The sequence below is a fragment of the Haemaphysalis longicornis genome, unplaced genomic scaffold (assembly GCF_048455015.1).
Source record: "Haemaphysalis longicornis isolate Haplotype H1 unplaced genomic scaffold, Haemaphysalis longicornis Haplotype H1 scaffold_5, whole genome shotgun sequence".
NCBI classification, from domain to species: domain Eukaryota; kingdom Metazoa; phylum Arthropoda; class Arachnida; order Ixodida; family Ixodidae; genus Haemaphysalis; species Haemaphysalis longicornis.
Window position 1 is genome coordinate 190881586 of NW_027526385.1, and position 20086 is coordinate 190901671.

The window sequence follows — 20086 nt, forward strand, 5'->3', positions numbered from 1 at the left end:
AGGCCTACTCAAAATGCGTGGGCATAGTCCGCACTCTGGACAAGTGTTTATATCTACTTACTCTTCTTCCATTATTATTATTATTGAACTGCAGCACTAAATGGAATCAGCTATTTTGTTCCCTATGGTTTTTCCGTAACTTTATACTGCTGAATTACCTTACCGTATTTATACGACCCAATTAAGATTCACGGCCTTAAAGGCTACACGCATAACCAAAGCTTCTGTTCAGGCAGCGTTAGGGCCAAGGTCTCTGTTGTACACAAGATATAGGTCCTACAGACATATGTTTTGAGGTAAAAAAAGCGTCAGCCTCTTCAAAGTGATAATAGCGGCAATGCTAACCCCACCGAAAACTACGATGCAATTGATGCTAGAATAAGAATCCTAGAAATCAGTGGAGAACACATCGACTTGATAACTGAGTCCGGCGCATGTTCTAGCCCTTTTTTCTCACCTTCCTTTCCTAACATAATAAACAGTACTTCCGTACAAACGCAACAATGAAACTTTCGGCTATGTCTACCTAGAGTTCACGGCTGCTCATTCAATGTGCCATTCATTTTCACTACTTTAACACTGTATTGTAGTACCCCTAACCTAGAACCCGGCATCATTTCGAGCAGGTGCTAGCACAATTAAATGGTAAAGGCGCTTTTTACCCCATTGCGCATCTAACAATAGTCGGTCTTCAAAATACTACTTCGCCACTATCAAAAAACTGAAGGATCCTCGAAGATGGCGCCCGCCCAACGGGGCGATCGCCTTACTGCGAGGTTTCACATAGTCGTAAGTAAATCAGAAATCAATTTATCATACCGCCCTACAAATGCTTCTACGCTGTCGTGGTTGTGCTTGTAAATTAAACGGCACATTAGGATTCCTCTTCGACTAGCCAGGACCCAACCAAAAAACAAGAAGTTTACTGACTCCCGCAAATATACGTCCACGACTGTCTCGGCTATGCTAAATATTTTTTCGATATACCTGAAAGCCATAAACTGTTTGAATGGAAGAGGGCGGGAGAGACTGAAAAATAGCGTACAAACACGCGCTCACTCTATAAAATCAAGTCGCATCGTTTTGTTTGATCTTGCATACAATGTTTGCATTCTTTAAATACTACATTTAATAAAAACTTAGTGCCCTGTCACTCCGTGAAAAAGGATGACCAGCAAAGCTGGGTGCAGTGCAACTCGTGCAAAGACAGATGACTCTGTCATAACAAAAGCACTTCTGATGTCACAGCATTGATTTTTGTCGTACGACAGGAATTGTGTTACGTTTTGTGGCATTCCTGCTGTGATTTTGGACTGGGAACTGTGCTGTTTATTCAGGTGAGATTCACAGCTACTTGACGAGGTAGAATTTGTGGCGGCCAAAAGCAGAGGCTGCAGGTCCTGCTAAAGCGACTTTCGGTTTCTTTCGCTAGTTCATATCCGATGCTTATTCATATTCCGCCTTTCCTCCCTGCGAAAGAGTTGTGTCTAATAACGACCTATAAATAGAGTATATTATCAATGCACTAACATCATTATTAACAGAGTGTGAAATTTAAGGTACTGGCATCACTAATTGCGATAGGTACAAACTTTGGGAGAGGCGTACAGGGCAGCGAAGAGGAGTCAAAGGGCTTCAGTGGCTTCAGCTAAATGAGGCTCCGGAATTATACATAAACCGTTTTGCTGCAAGTGTGGGCAAACAACACAATTCTTGGGGGACAGTGGACTCGGTAAGCTTGCAGTCTTATAGCCGGTGTTACAGTGTTAGAATCAGAACGACCATATACGAAGTTGTCATACCAACTAGTTACACTTGAGGCTGCAATTATACTTTTTTGAGATCAGTTTTGATAGCATACAAAAATAGGCACTTTTGAAAAACCGACGAGTAACAGATTTGTTCTTGAGAAGCTTATGGAAAGGTAATTTGATGTACAGTTTCTGCTGGCTGATTGGTAGTAGACCTTCCACGTCTAAATACGTGCATCTTATGTGATACGCTCTTGGACCCACAATGAATAACGTCAATAAAAAAGGAGGTATTCAAGTGTTTTACCTGATGGATCAACAAGCATAAATAAAGCTAAATTTTACGGGGTTTGGAAGTCTCCTGATTGAGGTATTGTTGATATCGGTGGTTTTAGTAATCAGAAAGGTTTTATTAAAAATACATTCACCATAAACCAGCCATACATACCTGCTACAACATTCAGCATATCGTCTGAGAACGGCTTGGGATTAACGAGAAGACGAGATTTTTACAGTGATCATTGAGCAAATGGTTACATTCTGTCAACAGTGATAACGACAATACCATTTTAAACAATTTTCTTCATTAGAAGTAGTTTTTGCGGTCTTTTTGGAAGGCTGAGTGAAATATAGAGTTTATATAACAGCTTTTGCTGTTTTTTCGGAAAAATCGAGAATGCCTGTTTTTGGATAAGCGGGTATGCTTTCAAAATTTGCCTGCGTTTCGTTTACGGTTAAAAGTACTGGTAGTTTGAAATAATATTGCTTTGCTTGTTGTTTTGTTCTGAAGTTTCGGATTTCACTTGTCAATATGGATCGGTTTGAATATGGTGCTTTGTTTTTTTCTAAAAATGTACGTACAAATTTGACTTCTCGTTTAGCCGGTATGGCTTCTCATGCAACCCAGCGAACGTTTCTGCGTGTTTACTTCCGTGTTAAAAGAATATAGCAACTGATACAGTGCGGCACGGTATCATTTAACGGCTACTACAGCTTGTATACGCTTTCGTTGTACCTGCCAGCCAAGCTAAACAAGAGCGGGACTTTCTACCGATAGTTGCCGATTGTCGTCGCCAATGTTTTTTTGTGAGGGATCTCCTGGGTATACTTGAATTTTTTCGAAAAAAACTGTTTACATTCCTACCAATAGCAACGTACCCCACGATCGCCATGGTCATGAGAAGTTTGTGGCGAAGATTGTAATAATTTTTTATAAGGCTGGTCAAAGCAACGAATGTAGAACTCAGTAGAAGATTAAAAGTGCATGGTTGGTTCACATTTATGTATTCACTACCACTTGCAAGGATACAACCGAATAAAAGAACATGGTCGCTGCCGAAAGGTTATAAAAATGTTTTTATGAAAGTAATAATTATACTTATTCATGCGAAACTTGTAAAGCCGAGACTTATAGAGATCAGCGTTGGTATTTTAATATTTATAACAAGAAAACACTAAGTCAGTACTCCCGGTGTCTCGCATTGCCTGATTGGTGTCCAGCACCAGATATCAAATAAAAAGGGGCAATGCAACGGTGCCTTAACAACAACTACTGCATCGGTTGCACTCAAATTGAAACATTTCGTACCTCGTTTCCCTAGAAGACTTTTTATTATTTCGATTGTGTTTTGTACCGGACGGTTTCTCAGATTTTCAATTTTGGTCTCTTACAGCAGCATCAGAGAATTCTCCAAGAGGTTTGTACATACTCCGCCTCAACCATATAAACGCGTAATACTCGTGCATTCATTTCCTCTTACAAATATTTTGAACGCACGAACAATAAAATACAAAAACCGGAATTAGAACTCGAAGGACTGCGTTAAAAGATGCGCATAAATTGATTTCAAACATTTACAAAACGGTCACAAAAATTTAACCTGCTTTTATATTACGTTACAATTTGCATTCCCAATTTTTCACAAAAAAGCCCTTTACGGGTACTTACCTAAGGGGCAGAAACTTGGAGACTCACTAAGAGGGTTTAACGTAATTTGAAGACAATGTAGCGGGCAATGGAACGGAAGATGATAGGTGTAACATTAGGGACAAGAAGAGACCGTAGTGGGTCCGTGAACCAACGCGTGTTAGTATTAGTAGAACTATAAACAAATGGACGTAAGCAGGGCATGTAATACGAAGGCAAGATAACCGTTGCTCATTAAGGATAACAGTGTGAATCACTAAAGAAATAAGCGTGGCACGGAGCGGCAGAAAGTAAATGGGCACAAGAGATCAAAACGTTTGCGGCGATAAACAGGCGAATTTCGCACAGGACCATGATATTTGGAGAATAATGGGAGAGGCTTTCAACCTGCAGTGTGCGTAGATAGGCTGTGATGATGATGATAGGAAGGTAGATATGTGGGTAGGTGGGTAGGTATGTATGTATGCATGTATGTAGGTAGGTAGGTAGGTAGGTATGTAGGTAGGTAGGTAGGTAGGTAGGTAGGTAGGTAGGTAGGTAGGTAGGTAGGGTAGGTGGGTAGGTAGGTAGGTAGGGTAGGTGGGTAGGTAGGTAGGGTAGGTGGGTAATAGGTACGTAAATTGGTAAAAATTAGAAAATAGGTGGGAAGGTAGGTAATAAGTAGGTGGGTAGGTAATAGGTAGGGAGGTAGGTAATGTGTATGTAGGTGGTGATGGGTAGGCCGGTAGGTAGCTACTTGCAAGGTAGGTAGGTAATAAGTACGTAGGTAGGAATGTAATTTGTAGGTAGGTCATTGATAGCTACGTTTATAGGTAGGTAGGTAATAGGTAGATTGGAAGGGAGGGAAGGGTAGGTGGGAAATATATAGGTAGGTAGGAAGGTAAAAGGTAGAAAAAAGGTAGGAAGGTAGCTGGGTAGGTAACAGGAAGGTAGGCATGTAGGTTGGGAGGTAGGGAGGTAATAGGTAAGTAAATAGATGATAGGTCGGTAGGTAAGTTATAGTTAGGTAGGTAGGTAAAAAGTAGGTAGGCAGGTAAATGGTAGGTAATCAGTATGTAGTTAATCTGTAGGTAGGTACGTAAAAGTAAGGTTGGTAGGTAATAGGTAGGTGGATAGGTAATACGTACCTGGGTTATTGGTAGGTAAGCAATACATAGGTAGGTACGTAGGTAATAGGTAGGTAGTTAAAAAGTAGGTAGGTAGGTAGGTAATCGGAATGTAGGTAATACGTAGGTAAGTGGGTTAGATAAGAGAAGGCAAGCGTGCAGGGGCCGGACAAAGTTAGATGGGCAGATGAGATTAAGAAGGTTCCAGGGATAAATTGGTCACAGTCTCCACAGGACCCTGATATTTGGAGAGACGTTTGCCCTGCAGTGGGCGCTGATGCTGCTGATGCTGGTGATAAATATGTTAGAAAAAGATTTTATGGTTAAATTTTTTTTCTCACCTTCAATAAAGTTTAAGATATCTGCTTCTTCATGAATTAAAAAGTTCCATTCACGTTCAGGTCTTAGGATTAACGGCGTGATGGTGTTAGATCGACGACGAAGGGCCGTTTTGGGGTGGAGTTGTTGCGCTTACCATTTCTGGTTTAAAAGCACTGAGGTCAACCATGAGTGCAAGACTAGCCTCAATGGTGTTAAATCCAGGGGGCATAGGAGAGACAGACACCACCTATGCTAGTGTGGCTTAACATACTGTTGTGAAACGTTGCGGCTGCTTGATATGGGTCAATTTCAGTCATAAGACCACCCTGCCACTGGTTAAAGATGCTTATTCCTTCATGTGGTTGCAACCATGAACATTCAGGATTTTTATTAGACAGAGATGGAAAGATACTTTTGTTCAGTAAGAAACAGCTGGGGTGTTTGCAGCGGTGATCCCGAAATCTTTATGCGGAGCTTGTTCCCTGCAAACTATGGCTGATATTGACGTGGCGATCTGGTCCAGGCTGCCTTCTATTTCTGCACAGAAACGGAATGCGAAATGTCTGGGTTGTTCTCGCCTGAATATGCCCTTAGAAATGACTGGGTTTCGTGGAAGGTGGTGCATGTTATCTGCATTTACATAGTTTTATCTCTGATATCGGATGTTTTCTGCCTAGCATCTTCACCAAAATGGATTTGTGAGTATATTTATTGGATTGTATCCAGCGTAGATTTTGCGATTCTCGATTCTTCCGCCTTGGACCTCTTTGTGGCACGCGAAGGATTGTGCCAGTAGGTATAGGAAGATGAAACGTTCTTGGTAATTTGTGGGGCTAGGGAGGGTGGCAGACGGGGTTGCCAGAAGCTTGGTATTGGAGTTCGCCTGTTTCTTGGTAAGCAATCTCAGTTCTTCAAGAGCATCGCGTAGGTGTGTCCATGCAATTTGAACAACTTTCATTGGAGATGAACAGTTGTTTCGGGAATGTTTAGGTAATCTGTCTGTAACGATATTTAGAATGCTGTAATGAGTCTATAATAATATTTGTGTTTGTATTTTATAATTTTACTTGTTGCATTGCAAAAAGGGTAGGTCCAATTTCCGCTTCTTTTGTTCCTGTGTGTCGGGGAGAGTCATGCAGTCACGAAGATTGCCAGGGTAGTCCAGTGCGATGTTTGGTTCCCGGGTCCGTTAGAGGCAGGTGACACTCTCTTTGGATTGTTCCGGGATTTTATCTAAAAAAAACTTGATCTTGGCTTCTTGCATGTCCTTGTTTAGGTTTGCATGTAATGATTTTGGATGGTTAATTTCTTATTATAACTCGTTTTATCGCTGACATGTCCATCTTGGCGTTCAGGGGGAGGGTGGAATGTGTTACATTCGACAGTCCGCCTCGAGTTTTTTTTCACCTTTGCTTCCTTTGCGCTTGGAGCGTTGCTTCCTTAATGTTGATAAATGTGTTATAAAGACCCGATGTAAACGTCTTTTAGGCTGCCATGCCACTTGGGAGGCTCTGATCTGCCTTATATCCTGACGAGCGTATTTGTTAAGTTCGCGCACCTCACTCATTAATAATGCCGCCTCCCCCCCCCCCCCCCCAGCAACTAGGGTTCGTTTGGTGGGCATAGAATGTTTTTGTTTTCTCGCCGCCCGAGCTGAATTGTGCGTGAGGGGCGTAAGGAGAAACGACGGAGGCTTCTTTGTTATTCGCCGCGCTTTGTGCTCCCCCGCACGACCGGGCCCAGAGAGGACGTTTACAAACGCGTCGGTCACTCCATAACAGCTGAAGGAGTGTAAGCCTTGGAAGTGGAATTTCCTTGCTTTCGTTTGAGACGCTGGCAGAGGGAGGTCGTTGACATTTTAACGGCCGCGATTACCGCCAAGAGAGTCCCTGAACCGGACAGAATCTGAAGGTCAGCTAACGGGTTAAAGGTAGGAAGAGGACACAAGACCTACATTCTATGACAGTCGCACTGCTCAAACTTACTGGATGAAATTTCCATTCGTCACGCATCTGAAACTGCCGAATCGGCGGCTGGGCTACGTGAATGGGTAGGTGATGAGGCTTTGTTAGGCGCTCCACGTATTTACAAAGGAAAAGAATTCTGGCGGCGTGGGGCACAGTTGTCGGTGCGCACGGTATGACACTACTTTAAGACTGCTGCTCGAGAGCCGATTCCCTTCGTAAGCTGTTATTTCAGTTGATTGGTTTTCATTTCTGTTATATTTGTGTTTTGCGGAATACCTTTGGTTTATATATGAGAGCGAGAGAGGTGGGTCACGTGGCCATTTATTACCCACCTTGCTTTGTTTGTCACGGTGGCCAATCAGTGGCCTAATGTGGCTTAAGCAAACCTAGATGTGGTTTTTAATCTCAGACATATCTACCAACTGCCCGCCTGTGATCCGTGTTGCAGGTAATCAGTGAGCCATCCTCACCCTCAAGGTGTGACCTGCCGTTTGTGGGCGGGGTTTTAGTGGTAAAACCGAGAAGTTTGATGTTTTGGGGGAGACAGAACAGAAAGAGACCGGAGAGTGCGGTGAGCCCCAATCGACGCCGGGCTCTTTTTTGCGATCGGGAGCCGTGCGTTGTAAATACGTGGTGTAAACAAAGTGTACGTAGTGCACATTTTGAGTTTACTTGGAGTAGACCGCCGTCGGCTATGTGGCGTCGGATAACGAGCCAGCTAGTCGTCGTCTCATCGGATCATCTCCTCGATCATCTACGTCGGTGACTAATCCACAATCTTTGAAGTTTAACTGGGTTAATCTGGTTTTCTCTGGTGAGGGTAAGTTTGTAGTACGGCAGGATGTACGATATCCCACCCATACTAAGTGCCTTCATTTGTTTTATCGTTTCTTTTTCACTCTTGCGTTTCTCATCGTTATGCGTTTTACAATTTGGCCTAATTTGTTACTGCTCTTTTTAATTTTGACGATTATGAGAACGGTTCTGATGCTCCGCAGTAGAGCCACGTCGTGCATTCTTGTTTTTGTGTTCTCTTGGAAGACACTGTGTATTATTTTTGGGTGTTTTTTTCACCTTCGTCGCCGTATGTCATCAATCAGTTGCCCCACAGACCTTGCATCAGTGAGGGAGCCGCGTAAAATGCTGAAGGCAAATTAGGATTAGTGTAATTATGCGCTATTTCCTGGATTTTATTTTTTATTAGGTGACATTTTCGTTCGTTTTCGCTCATAATCTAGACATTCCTTGGTTTTTGAGCAAATGCCTGTGAACCTTCTGGTCCTGTTTTTGTTATGGGACAATGTTGGCGCCGGGATTAGGTGAGATGGGAGAACCATTTCGGCGTAATGACGTCAGTTGTGGGCATGGCTGGCGATGGTCTAATGGGCATTCCACCAGAGGCTGAGCGAAGAAATATTTTCATTGTGCAGGCGCAGCGCCTCCTGAATTCACGTACATTTCTTTTGTCTCAGCCGTACTATCATTGTTTTTCTTTCTGCGTATTAGCTGGTGGGGCGGGCATTCCAGATTGAGGCGAGCTTTCGCATCTTCCTGTGCCAATCATCTCTTCCGCATGGCCATGATGACGTATTTTGGCGGCCATTTGGTGAGCACGCCCTATAGCAGAACCTTACAATGCACTGCAAAATAAAAAAATCAACCTAACAACGCTGTCGCGTTATTATTAGAACATATGCGCTTCACCTAACAAAGATGACACCTCTTGGAAGAACTGCGCGTGCATTATTTTCACTTTTCGGCAGTGTGCTTATCATTCGGCATAAAAATAAATAATTGAGTTGGTATTGCAGCCCTCCAAACATTACTACAGGAGGAGTCCCAAAGCGAAATAACTGAAAACATTCGCGCGAAATGTTAGCAGTAACTTACGTAATGGCAAGACTCAAATATAAAATAAACGCTTAATAGGCACTCCGACTACCGTCGAGCATTCTGTCAGATCCCACTGACACAAAACCCGTATAAAACCGCCGTCTAACGCCCACGTGGCCGGTCATCAAATTCTCCAGAAGCTCCTGGTACACATGCCGGTTCTTAAAGTAATTGCCATTATTTGCAATTACTGGGCGGGCAATAAGTGTGAACAAAAAAAGTTTCGGGTGCTTTATTTTTATTTTATTGTACGGTGCAAGTGTTTCCGCTTGAAATAGCGATTCGACCAAACTACATCGGTCTGCTAACTCTGACCACTTGTCTTACAGCCGTTTTTAAAATATCACGCATCCCGTAAAAAGCGGCTGTATCTCGGCTGTTATAGGTGGCTGAAAAACTGAAGCTCGCCAAGCAAGCCGCATTTTTATGCGTATATACTATGCTCCTCCGGGACACCTATCTAGCGTGATTTGTTTTTGCGCACTCTTGAGAAACGGCATCGTGTACACCCTTCGTATATATTTAGATCTTTATCTAGCATAGTCGTATTTGATGAGCACTACCCTAAGCTAATCAGTGACATCAGACGCCACGCGCTTCTGTTGTGGTGTTGCTTCCCGCGTCTATGTTCGGTTCTGGGAAATTACAAGAAAACAATTTAGTCTGTGGTTTTATCAATAGAAGCCATTTAACCGGCAAATAAACTAGCATATGAGTACCTATAAAGGAAGATACCCTTGCTGCTAACAAAAATTTGGCATTTAGTGTTCTATAAAAGCACAGCGAACAGTGCAGTTTGTGCGTATTTTTCATTACGCGTGCAAAAGTTACTTGACGTTGTCATTGTTAGTTTGTTTAGCTCAGCTTCAAGAGCAGAACAGAGTAGCAGATTTGGTATTACCTTGATATAGTGATGATGTCATTCAGTAACGGGGAAAATTTCGGTACACATTTAGATGACAAAGCTATCCGCATCTAATCACCCCAACATACAGACGAAAATAAACAGCATAAAAACAATTGGGCAGACATGGGTCACATGCAAGGGCCTTTTTCGACTAATATGAGATAGCGTTGACCAATTTCAAACAAATCTCAGCAGGCGCTGCTGTCACGTTCTCACGGTGTGGGGCTTTTTATCAACAGAAGGGGACCTTCCAACTTCCCACAAAACCACCGCTGATATCCCGATGGAAATAAATTCTATATATCTATAGTAAATCCGCATCACTCCCTTCTCCCCGCTGTAAAAGCCAGACGGCTCTATGTTGTCGTCGACAACTTAGGTCTTGTACGCCCAGGTCGTACAAGACCTTGATACTCTTCTTAATCTGCCCCCCTTACCCCTACAACTGCCTTTCTTGTTCCGTCTGTAAAGGCACCTACCACCTAGTTCAAAAAGACAGTACCTACCCAACCCATTTTCTTTTTGTTTCCTGGAGTAGTGGGTTGCAACTGGCCAGCTTACAGCGTGAGGACCAGACATTGACCTATTGCTCATGGCGAGTTTTTGCTGGGCAAATTGTGGACGAACATCTGGAAAATTTTTGAACAAAAATGCGATTGCTCTTTGTGTTCAATATATATTTTTAATTATAAATTTCGAATATCACATGGTGTAACGAAATTGATATTAGTAATTTGTTGTACACAGGGCCTCTACATAACACGTTCAATGTAAGCATTAACAAAGTTGTGTTTATATGGGGTCACTTTGCTTCAGAGCTCCCACTGGTCATTCCGTGCAGTAGCTCCAAACGTTACGGCTTGTCACCTTGCTTTTTTACTGAGTATGAATACTGGAATTACAACATCCAGAGAAATCGACGCTCTGTGGCAAGCTGATGCTGCTGCAGCCACTGCGAAAAATGCTCGTTGAGCGCCAAGGTCGGCGGTGTCCGAACTGCTCGTGCGATAATTGTTTCGAAAGGGTTAAAAAGGTATTAAGGTATTTGATATGCCTTCTACAATCGCCTACCATCCAAATCAACAAATGTAATAAATAACTCTATTTAAAAAAACAGCAATATTTCGAACAATAGCGTTGTCCTTACGCGTAGAGAAAATGTCTCATTTTTACAGCCTTGAAACCGGCAAACATTACAATATCGGCAAAATGACTCTTTACAATACAGCAATAAAACATGCAAAAGGACATTAGCAAAATATATGGCTCTAAATGAACTACATCCTATTCTGCGGCAGTATTCATTCCAAACCTTATAACGCAGAAGTTATATTAAAAGTTTCCCCACAAAATTACATAGAAATAAAAAACCTAACTTACCTCGGCAATGAGGTCGCTTTTATTCCCATTCAAAATGCATGAAAGGAAAGTGCCCAACCATCGGTAAACAAATACGCGTTACCTCAAATTAAGTTCAATCAGTCAAACATAGCAATTTCTGCATCAGTATTCAAACATAATACAAGTCTCAAGGCGGAAAGTTTGAAGCATGAGAAGCGATTAAAAGAAAATTTGGACCCCTGATTGTAGTGTATAATACCGAAAAGCAACCTTTTCAAAAGAACTAGAGACTCGAGTGATGAACGCTGTTCTTATATGTTTGGCGAACTTCAGAAGACCAAAGTGTGTGAAGACGTCGAATAAAATCGTGCCGTACGAACACGTCTTTGAAAGAGTTGCGCTGCTTTTTAACGCACATATATCTATAAACCCTTATTCCTACGGCTGCGTGGTACCGTGTATAAAGAAACTACAAAATGCATCGCCGAAAATTGTTTTGGGGTATTTTGTCCAAAATTATTGGACAATAACTGGTTTCCTTTTTCTGAGAACATCGTTTTTTATAGTAAGCAATTGTTATTTCCTACGCTTTTTACTTTGCAGTATCTTTACCTGATTTGCAACCGTCAAGTAAGTAACGTTTGCGGTTTCCATTGTCGTTTTCGTAGACACCTTTATTGCTTTCCTTTTTGATGCTATGATAGTACAGGTATCTCTGCAAACAATTTCATATTGCGGGAACCATTTCTTGTTTACCGCGTATTCTTGCAAAAGTTTTTCTATGAATGAAAGGACGAGGTTTCTCGAAGTATTTCACTCGAAGCCAGTGTTACGGTTAAGATATAAGGGAAGTGACAACACAGAGTAATAAATATTTGTCCCATTTTATACACATACATGCTCGGCTTAATCTATAAGGGCATGGCCGTGTGTAAAAACCAGTGGAAGCGGCGCTGCACATTATAAAATCATGTGTACGGCCACTGCACTAAGCAAGGTTTTATTTGAGACACCTCTTTTATATATAGCTCATTTATTCGTAATGACACAGGCAGGATTAAGATATCCTTCTCTGACGTTTTTTGCAAAAGGAGCATCAAGGAAAAGACAAACATTCTTCTCGTGTAGCACTTTTTCCCTGCACTAAAACGCTTCGCCGTTTTTATGCTATGATCGATACAGATGGCTGTCCCACCTAAGCCCACTCGTTTCGTGCTAAAATATATTGTCTATGGGGAGTAGTGAATACACGGGCTCTAGGGGGTGTTTTTCAGTTGCCCTTAGGATATGGCTGGATGATAAAACGTTAATTGAGTTTAAAGGGGAGCGATTGAAAGTAGTGGTTAGCCCCATAAGTACAGGAGGCCTTTTGCCCGGGCAGCATCCCGGGCGCGCCGCACAATGGCGAACTGGCACTTCGTTGCGGAGCTGGTCAGCTCGGACTCCCACTGCGCAGAGCAAAAGTTCGGGTGGGGGTATGGCTGTTAGGGGCAGGAGAAGAAGATGTGGTAGGTGTTGAGAGGTCTGTTACAATACAGGTAGCGGGTAGGAACGAAATACCTTAAATATTTTCCAAATCGTCCAGCGACTGGCTCATTTCTGGGCGTTTGTGAATTACACTATTAAATTTGTCAGGAAGTATTTTACTCTGTCGGAAATACGTCAACTGTTTTTGTGAGATTTGCTAGTTTTGAAATTGTCTTCTAGTCAATACTAACAGAATAGTTTAATTATCTCCTGAATAGCCTTTTTTACAATATTTATGTTTATCACCCCGTTTTGAATTGATTTAATCTCCATCAATAATTAAACAACGACTCCCCTCTTTGTTGTGCGTCAGGCGCTTGAGAAGTAGTGCCAGTGCCTTTAAAGGCACTGGCACTGGCACCATCTTTCCTTACAATACAACGAAATAACACTTTCGGTTTCATGTTTCATTGTGCAGGTGTAAAGTGGAATGCCTTCATTTTCTGAATGTTTGCAGGTACCGAATCCAATTCAACCCCAAACACAGGTTGGTCACTAAAAATTTCTGTGTACGTTGGCCAGTGTTACCTAAAGACCACCAGTAAATTTGGCACATAAAAAATGCGGTACTGGTGCTCATAAACGTACCACCTCAAAAGGTAAAATAAACTCAAATATTTGCGCATGTTCATGATAATATCTTTCGGCAAAATTGCACTCCTAATACTTGCAGAGTTTTGCAGTGAAAGCTTTCTATTTTAATACGCCATTATTTATACAAACTGCCATTAGATTTATTGAATTTTACCTGAAATGGCATTTTCATAAACAGAAGCAAAGCAACACAATTATTTGTAATATTCCTGTTATATAACACACGCATGTATGGGGAATATATGTAGCAGGTAAACAATTACCCGTAATATTTGTCTGATCGCCAGAGAATTGCAAGAATAAAAATTGCGCGTTCAGGTATAACGTATTCCTTATATTTAGTTTGACATAGCGCAACTTGGTCTAATATACGTAGATAAAAACAGCAATCGTCGCTCAATATTGTACCCGTGAATATAACGTGAAAATAAGTATTTCTGTTCAATATTGTAACAACGACAGAAAACATGCGCAAAGCAAGGCTAATTTTTGAAATTCTCAGGAAAACGGGATTTGTTATTATGCTGTCGCTATAGATATTGGTAAAGTTACCCAAAGTGGTAAAGTTATCCACTAAAGCACAGTTTATTTTTAACGCACTCAATGGGTTCCCCGGTGTTATTTACTACTGCATAGAATGATTATCTAAATGATCCTGTGCAGAAGCAACAGCAGCTAAACAATTCGGAATGCTTCTAGTGAGACATTCTTCTTATTTACCAATAACGTCTTGAATTTGTAAATATTATTTTGCTATGATCCAACTAGTACATCTTTCTTAGGAATGCTGATTTCGGTCTGTTTTAAAGATTTAGGATTCGAGCCTTTCTAATAAGTTCAGATGAGTGAGAGAACCGCTACTGATTGTATATACAGGGTGTCCCAACTATCATGCACCAAGATTTAAAAAAAGAGTAAAGGTGTAACTCGAAAGAAACCTGGTGCATAATGTTTGCAGTACTGTGAAGAAACGGGCAGTATTTTTTTCTTTAATGAGACTTAATTAACTAATTGTAATTAATTATCTAACTCGAGAAATACTGTCCTAATCACTAAAGTGTCAATGAGGCACTTGTAGGTAACCACGAGGGGCATCTAACTGCGGTATTTTCAGCGATGAACTAATTGCGTACACATTTATTCTGACTAATAAAGGAAACCCGCGAAATATGAAAAATACCACGTGACGGCGCCTCCGCGCGCACCGTAAAGCAACGCCCTCAAACAGGCTGCCTCTGAGTTAGCCAGAATGAAATAGACAAAAGAAAGAAAGAAGAAATCGCGACCGAGTTTGTTCCTTATCTGCACACGCGTCCCGCGAATCTTGCTACTGCTGCTCCTTCCATGCATGCTATTATCAAGGTGATGCGCTGTCTCTTCGGGCGGGTAACACGCGAAGCAGTTGCTTTCAATCAGCTTCGTTTGGGGACGCTGCTTTACAATGCGCGCGTAAGGGTCGTCACGTGGTATTTTTCATATTTCGCGGGTTTCCTTTATCAGTCAGAATAAATGAGTACGCAATTAGTTCGTCGCTGAAAATAGCGCAGTTAGATGCCCCTCGTGGTTACCTACAAGTTCCTCATTGACACTTAAGTGATTGGGACAGTATTTCTCGGGTTAGATAATTAATTACAATCAATTAATTAAGTCTCATTAACGAAAAAATTACTCCCCGCTTCTTCACAGTACTGCAAACATTATGCACTAGGTTTTCTTCGAGTTACGCAATTTCTCTTTTTTTAAATCTTGGTGCATGATAGCTGGGACACCCTGTATATCCAATTTCATTCGTCTTCATTCTTTCAAACTTAGTGATAATATTGACAGTAAAAGAAACCCCAAACAATAGTGGCGCACACAACCTAGGTATCACAAACGTTTTATCACGTATGTAAGCTTGTTTCTGCAGGCGCGCACCAAAAAGCGTCACCTATTAAGCATCGGAGACCCTAACAAAACTGATTGATTGATTGATTGTAGGGTTTAACGCGCCGACGCAACGCAGGCGATGAGGCGCGCCGTAGTGGAGGGCTCCGGATTAATTTTGACCACCTGGGGATCTTTAACGTGCGCCGAAATCTCGTACACACGGGCGTTTTTGCTTTTCGCCTCCATCAGAAAAGCGGCCGCCGCGGCCGGGAATCGAACCCGCGACCTCGTGCTCCCTAACAAAACTGATGCTACAATGTGCTAGCCCCATTCCTCCTAAACATAGGGTGTTGTTACACTGCGGTATTTATGTCCGGGAGTTAGGGACAGTGAATTTTTAAGAATGAAGAAAGAAATTATGACCTGTGTTCTTCAAGGGTATTTTCAACAAAGCAGGTGTTCAGGGTAAGCGTCATTGGCCGGTTGTTGCAACAGGTTCGTAGAGTGTTTTGCACATTGTGTAGACTTATGTGATCTTTGCGGGTGTTTATAGCAAATATATGTAGTGCAATCATGGGTAGAAAGCTTTATATTCACAAGAAAAATTTCGCCATAAAAATGTGCTAAGACGCTGACGTATCTTACTCCAGAAAATAGTGTGCTAGTTATGACGTGTCCTTGTAGATCTCCCTGCATTTTGCGCGATCAGGCAGGTAGTGTTTATTCCAGCTATGAGAAACAGCTGGGCTTAAGATTCCCCCAATAATTGGCTATACTTTAAATGATGAAGTTCATTAGTATTGGAAATTTCACATGACTATTCCGTCGATGACAAAAAATACAGAAGCCGTTACTCCCCGTCAGACTCGCGCCGCAGGGAACCAGTTTTAGTTGCACCAGATGTCATAGCCATTGAAATTTCTGCTTCCAAGTTTCGAATGCTTAAAACTTCCTCTTCACTATCCCACCATTTTTATGCATTGACGGTCTGCTCTTCTTCCTTCCACCTCCACTCACTCATGTTTTGCTTGTCTCAAGTCTTTTTTTTGCCTCACAAATTCGTTCATCTGTTTTACTATTGCTTTCACGGTCTTACTCCAGACCTAGTCCGTCCCGAAATACCCACCTTTGTGCGTTAGCGTCATTATGCCGGATGACATTACCTTGTGAAGTCCACTTCCTTGCACAAAGATTTGTCCCTGCTTAAAACTCTTATTTTGTTCTTAGGATTATTATTGTGGGTTTTTATTTCGAAACTATTCTTCATCTGGGAAATATTGCTGTGTATTCTGCAGGTATTTACTACCAAAAAATGAACTGACTGTTATTTTTATGAATACCAAATAACAGGCACTTTTAGCTTGCAGTAGGCTTGAACTTTGAACATATATCAACGAATGTAAGGATTAAAAAGAGACCTCAAGGCCATCTTGATCTTAGGTTGGGAATAATGCCCTGAATGTATTCATCAAATGTTTTTGCACGTATAGGCGAGGGAGAACCTACCGTAGAAGAGAGCGCTGGTACTGAAGGTGAGTAATGAAATACATAATGTACAAATCTTGTTCCAGACTCTTGTATTTGAAGTGTGCGCACATTAGTGGTTTTAGAAAAGTTGAGCCTGGTGATATAATTTGTTTGATGGGATTTTGTTTCGGCCAGGAGTCAAAGTTGCTCGTTCTTTTGAGTTGCGCAGACTGATTAGCAGCTGGGAAGGGCGGGTATGTTCAAGCTCTTCGTAGGTGAGAAGAAGCGGGAAGACAGCGCTATCCTTCCCATTTGTATGATCCCTTATATTCTGCTTATTTCGATAGTATTGAACGTCTCTTAGCGGAGGAGCAATACCATCGGACTCTTGCTTAGCCACCTCAAGAGACAGGTTGCCACGTGGTGAAACCGAGAAAGTTAGCAAGGTAATAGCGCGCAGCAAAGTAGGGCTCCCTCTGACGGTAAAAGCAAGGCTCTTGGAACAGCGCAAGGCACCAACATTCAATGTACTCGCATGAAACAATGCCGTTAAAGGAAAAGATGCTACAAAAGAACACACACACACACACACATACACACACGCAAAGATAGTACTTTCGTCATTGTTTTGTGTCTTCACGAGCATGAGCGACTCAAGCGTCTATAGCACAGAAAGGGAACCAACCCTCTGGTTTGTGTTCCGCGCAGAAAGAGGACAAAAAAAAAAGAAAACTACCGCTGTCTGCTCATGCTTCGAGGAACACGTGCAAATCGTTGTGCCATTTCGAGCAAAGGGAAGCCTTCAGACTGTTTAGTAATCATTCAGGCTTTCGGATTAACTCATGCTGTGGTCGGCAATAGAAATCGCTTTGAGACCAAACATAGGGGCAGATTCTGCGTCTGCTATGCGTGGTCCAACACCCAGCTAGGGCAACAACGCTGAACAGCAGGAGGCGTAAGGAAAAACTAGACCGCCTCATATAATTGTTTTTTGGTTATTTTCATCATTTCTCAGTCCTGCACCGATTCTTCGCCCGAACGCGCTTACATTTTCGGTGCGTAGCCGAGTCAGTGCTTTTCCTGCCCTTCGACTGCTGTAGACAGGCTGTGCATGTTCGGTTCACCAAACGGAGACTAAAAAGGAGGTCTTGCTCACCACCAGTTGTAAGATGTGCTCTGGCGACCAACCTCATGGAGCACTGGAGAAGTTACCCGGGCAGCCTAATCACAAAGCACCCATGGATAGATAGATGGATATAAAATTTATTTTCCAAGGAAAGCTGGAGATGAATGAACCGTTTCACGCAAGACAGCGCATAAGAGCTCGGATGATATGGCCGCCAGTTCTGTTGTTCTTAGAGACCTTACGCAACAGCCACCAACTCTGCGGTTTGGGTGAGTAGTATTGACTGTGCACTGCAAAAGATTGGGCGTGGTTCCAATCAGCTCGCCTGTTTGAATGCAGCTGCTTTCCTACGATAAAAACAATAAAATTATTCACAAAAATCAGGCACAACACTACGGTATGCTCCACTCCGCTCTGTAGACAGCGGTATGTCCTTCCCGTAATTATATACGCGCCCCTTATATCAAGTTACTTTAAACTACGTGCCCAGCAACCGCCTCAGTTTAGGGAGCGTTGGTATAGGAAATCCTCCGAGTAAATCCAGAGCTCTTACCCCGCCGTAGAGTTTAGAGGCACCACCCAGGATTAGAAAAATTATGGAAACTTGCACGCACCCGCTAGACCTAAATGCCGAGGCCGTTGTAGATGAGCATTTCCGGACACATAGCTACGTTTAGGCATCAGTGTTTATTTGTGTAGTTGCCGTGCTAATAATCGTGGGAATACGCATCGAAAAGCTGATCGTCTTCTTCACGACGAGTGGAGGATGAAAAGTCGTCCTGAGACTTGTATACTTTCACTTGCTCAGGTGGCGATGCTGGCACTAAGTCGCGGAAGGCTTGAACCATAGCAAAGGTGCAGGACTTCTTTCGACGTGAGAACTAAAGGACACATCACCACGCATTTTTACAAGTAATAAATTGATTTTTTACATATATGACACTGCTTTGCACCGTGCTAGCGGTAGTCGTCGTCATATACATCGATATCGTCGTGTTCCTCATGCCAAGCAGTACACGCGCGGTAGCGCTTGTCGATAGCGCGGCAGTTTTTCAAAGCAAAGGTTTACTACTTTTGTCCACCTATTTCGCAAAGGATACGAAAGTTAACCATTCACAGGAGACACAACCCCATCGACACACCACTCGAAGCGCATCGCTTGATTCGCCGGTCCCGCTGTTGGCGCGGCGCACAAGGCCCCGCTTTCGGTAGTGCTCGCGTAGCGGAGGCGGCTGCGACGGGGGCGGCCGCTCAGCTGATCTGCAGCTTACCAAACCCGCAGCCTCCCACGCATGCGCTGCTGTGTCGTCTCGGGCTATGTGGCTCATCTTGCGCCGCGTTCGATATGCAAGAGCAACGCTGCATTCGCTAAGAATGAAAGGGAGGTGAGGACTCTTTCTGTGAGCGTTTCACGGGTCCGAATTGCTTTGAACAGTGGTTGGGAATACAGCTGCATTAATGGTTAACCAAGCGAAACCAATACTCAACCAGACTTACCGAAGCTATTGCTTTGCATATCCAGGGTTAGCTGAGCTAAGCCGCAACTATTTTTGAAGACCTTAGTCTTTCTAGGAATAGTTAAACCCATAAATTTTGGAATGTCTGTATGTATGTTTGCATGCCTGTCTGTATGTGACTCGATTCAGCACCCCGCCAAAGTGAAATGAAGTCCGCGGAATAGTCTTATGTACTCACAGCGAAATAAGAACGTCTAAGTGCGGTGCCTATGTTCATACTTGTCAACAATTTTGAACGAGAAAACGCCATTACGCAAATATAAGACAGAAAATATTTAAAGAAGGGATATTTAGTGTTCCACTATAGAGAAATTCATAGATGCTTGATTTTGTACCAAATGAAATACTACATCTAATCAAGAAAAAAATTCTCACTGCCACCTGGTGTCGGCCGCACCACTATAGGTTCTGGCGGCATTTGAAGAATTCAAGCGGCAACAGCTACAAAAGGTCCCACTAGATAGGTTCCACGTTCTATTTGGAACACCCGTGGGCTCTGGGCAACGCGGTTCACGAAACGTTGAAGTAGGTCGCCTCGTTCACGCGCGTCTCCGCCGTACGACCATGCTGTCATCGAGGCCCCTGGCCTGGAGCAGTGGAACGCGGTATATTTAAATTGACTTCAGCAAACCTTTAGCGTGTTTACCTTGGGCAGAGAGCGACGCAAGAGCCGCAACATGAGAGGTGATTGGGAAAGCAAAGGGAGGCATTTATTTGACAAATGTCGACAAAGACTATCCGCTTTTGTCGACAATTGCGAATACAGGATTAAC

General features: G+C 42.7%; 1 protein-coding gene across 17 annotated transcripts in view; it reads left to right on the forward strand.

The window, feature by feature from the left end:
• Positions 1-20086, forward strand: part of LOC144139566 (uncharacterized) — a 126405-nt gene that overhangs the window by 33564 nt on the left and 72755 nt on the right. For 15 of the 17 annotated variants that reach the window (XM_077671876.1, XM_077671875.1, XM_077671869.1 and 12 more), the window contains exons 6-9: positions 3425-3448; positions 11817-11843; positions 13198-13227; positions 16694-16735. In XM_077671876.1, the coding sequence (XP_077528002.1) occupies positions 3425-3448; positions 11817-11843; positions 13198-13227; positions 16694-16735 (123 nt within the window). The remainder of the gene's footprint in view (positions 1-3424; positions 3449-11816; positions 11844-13197; positions 13228-16693; positions 16736-20086) is intronic. The other 2 variants (XM_077671881.1, XM_077671867.1) reach the window with 2 other exon arrangements.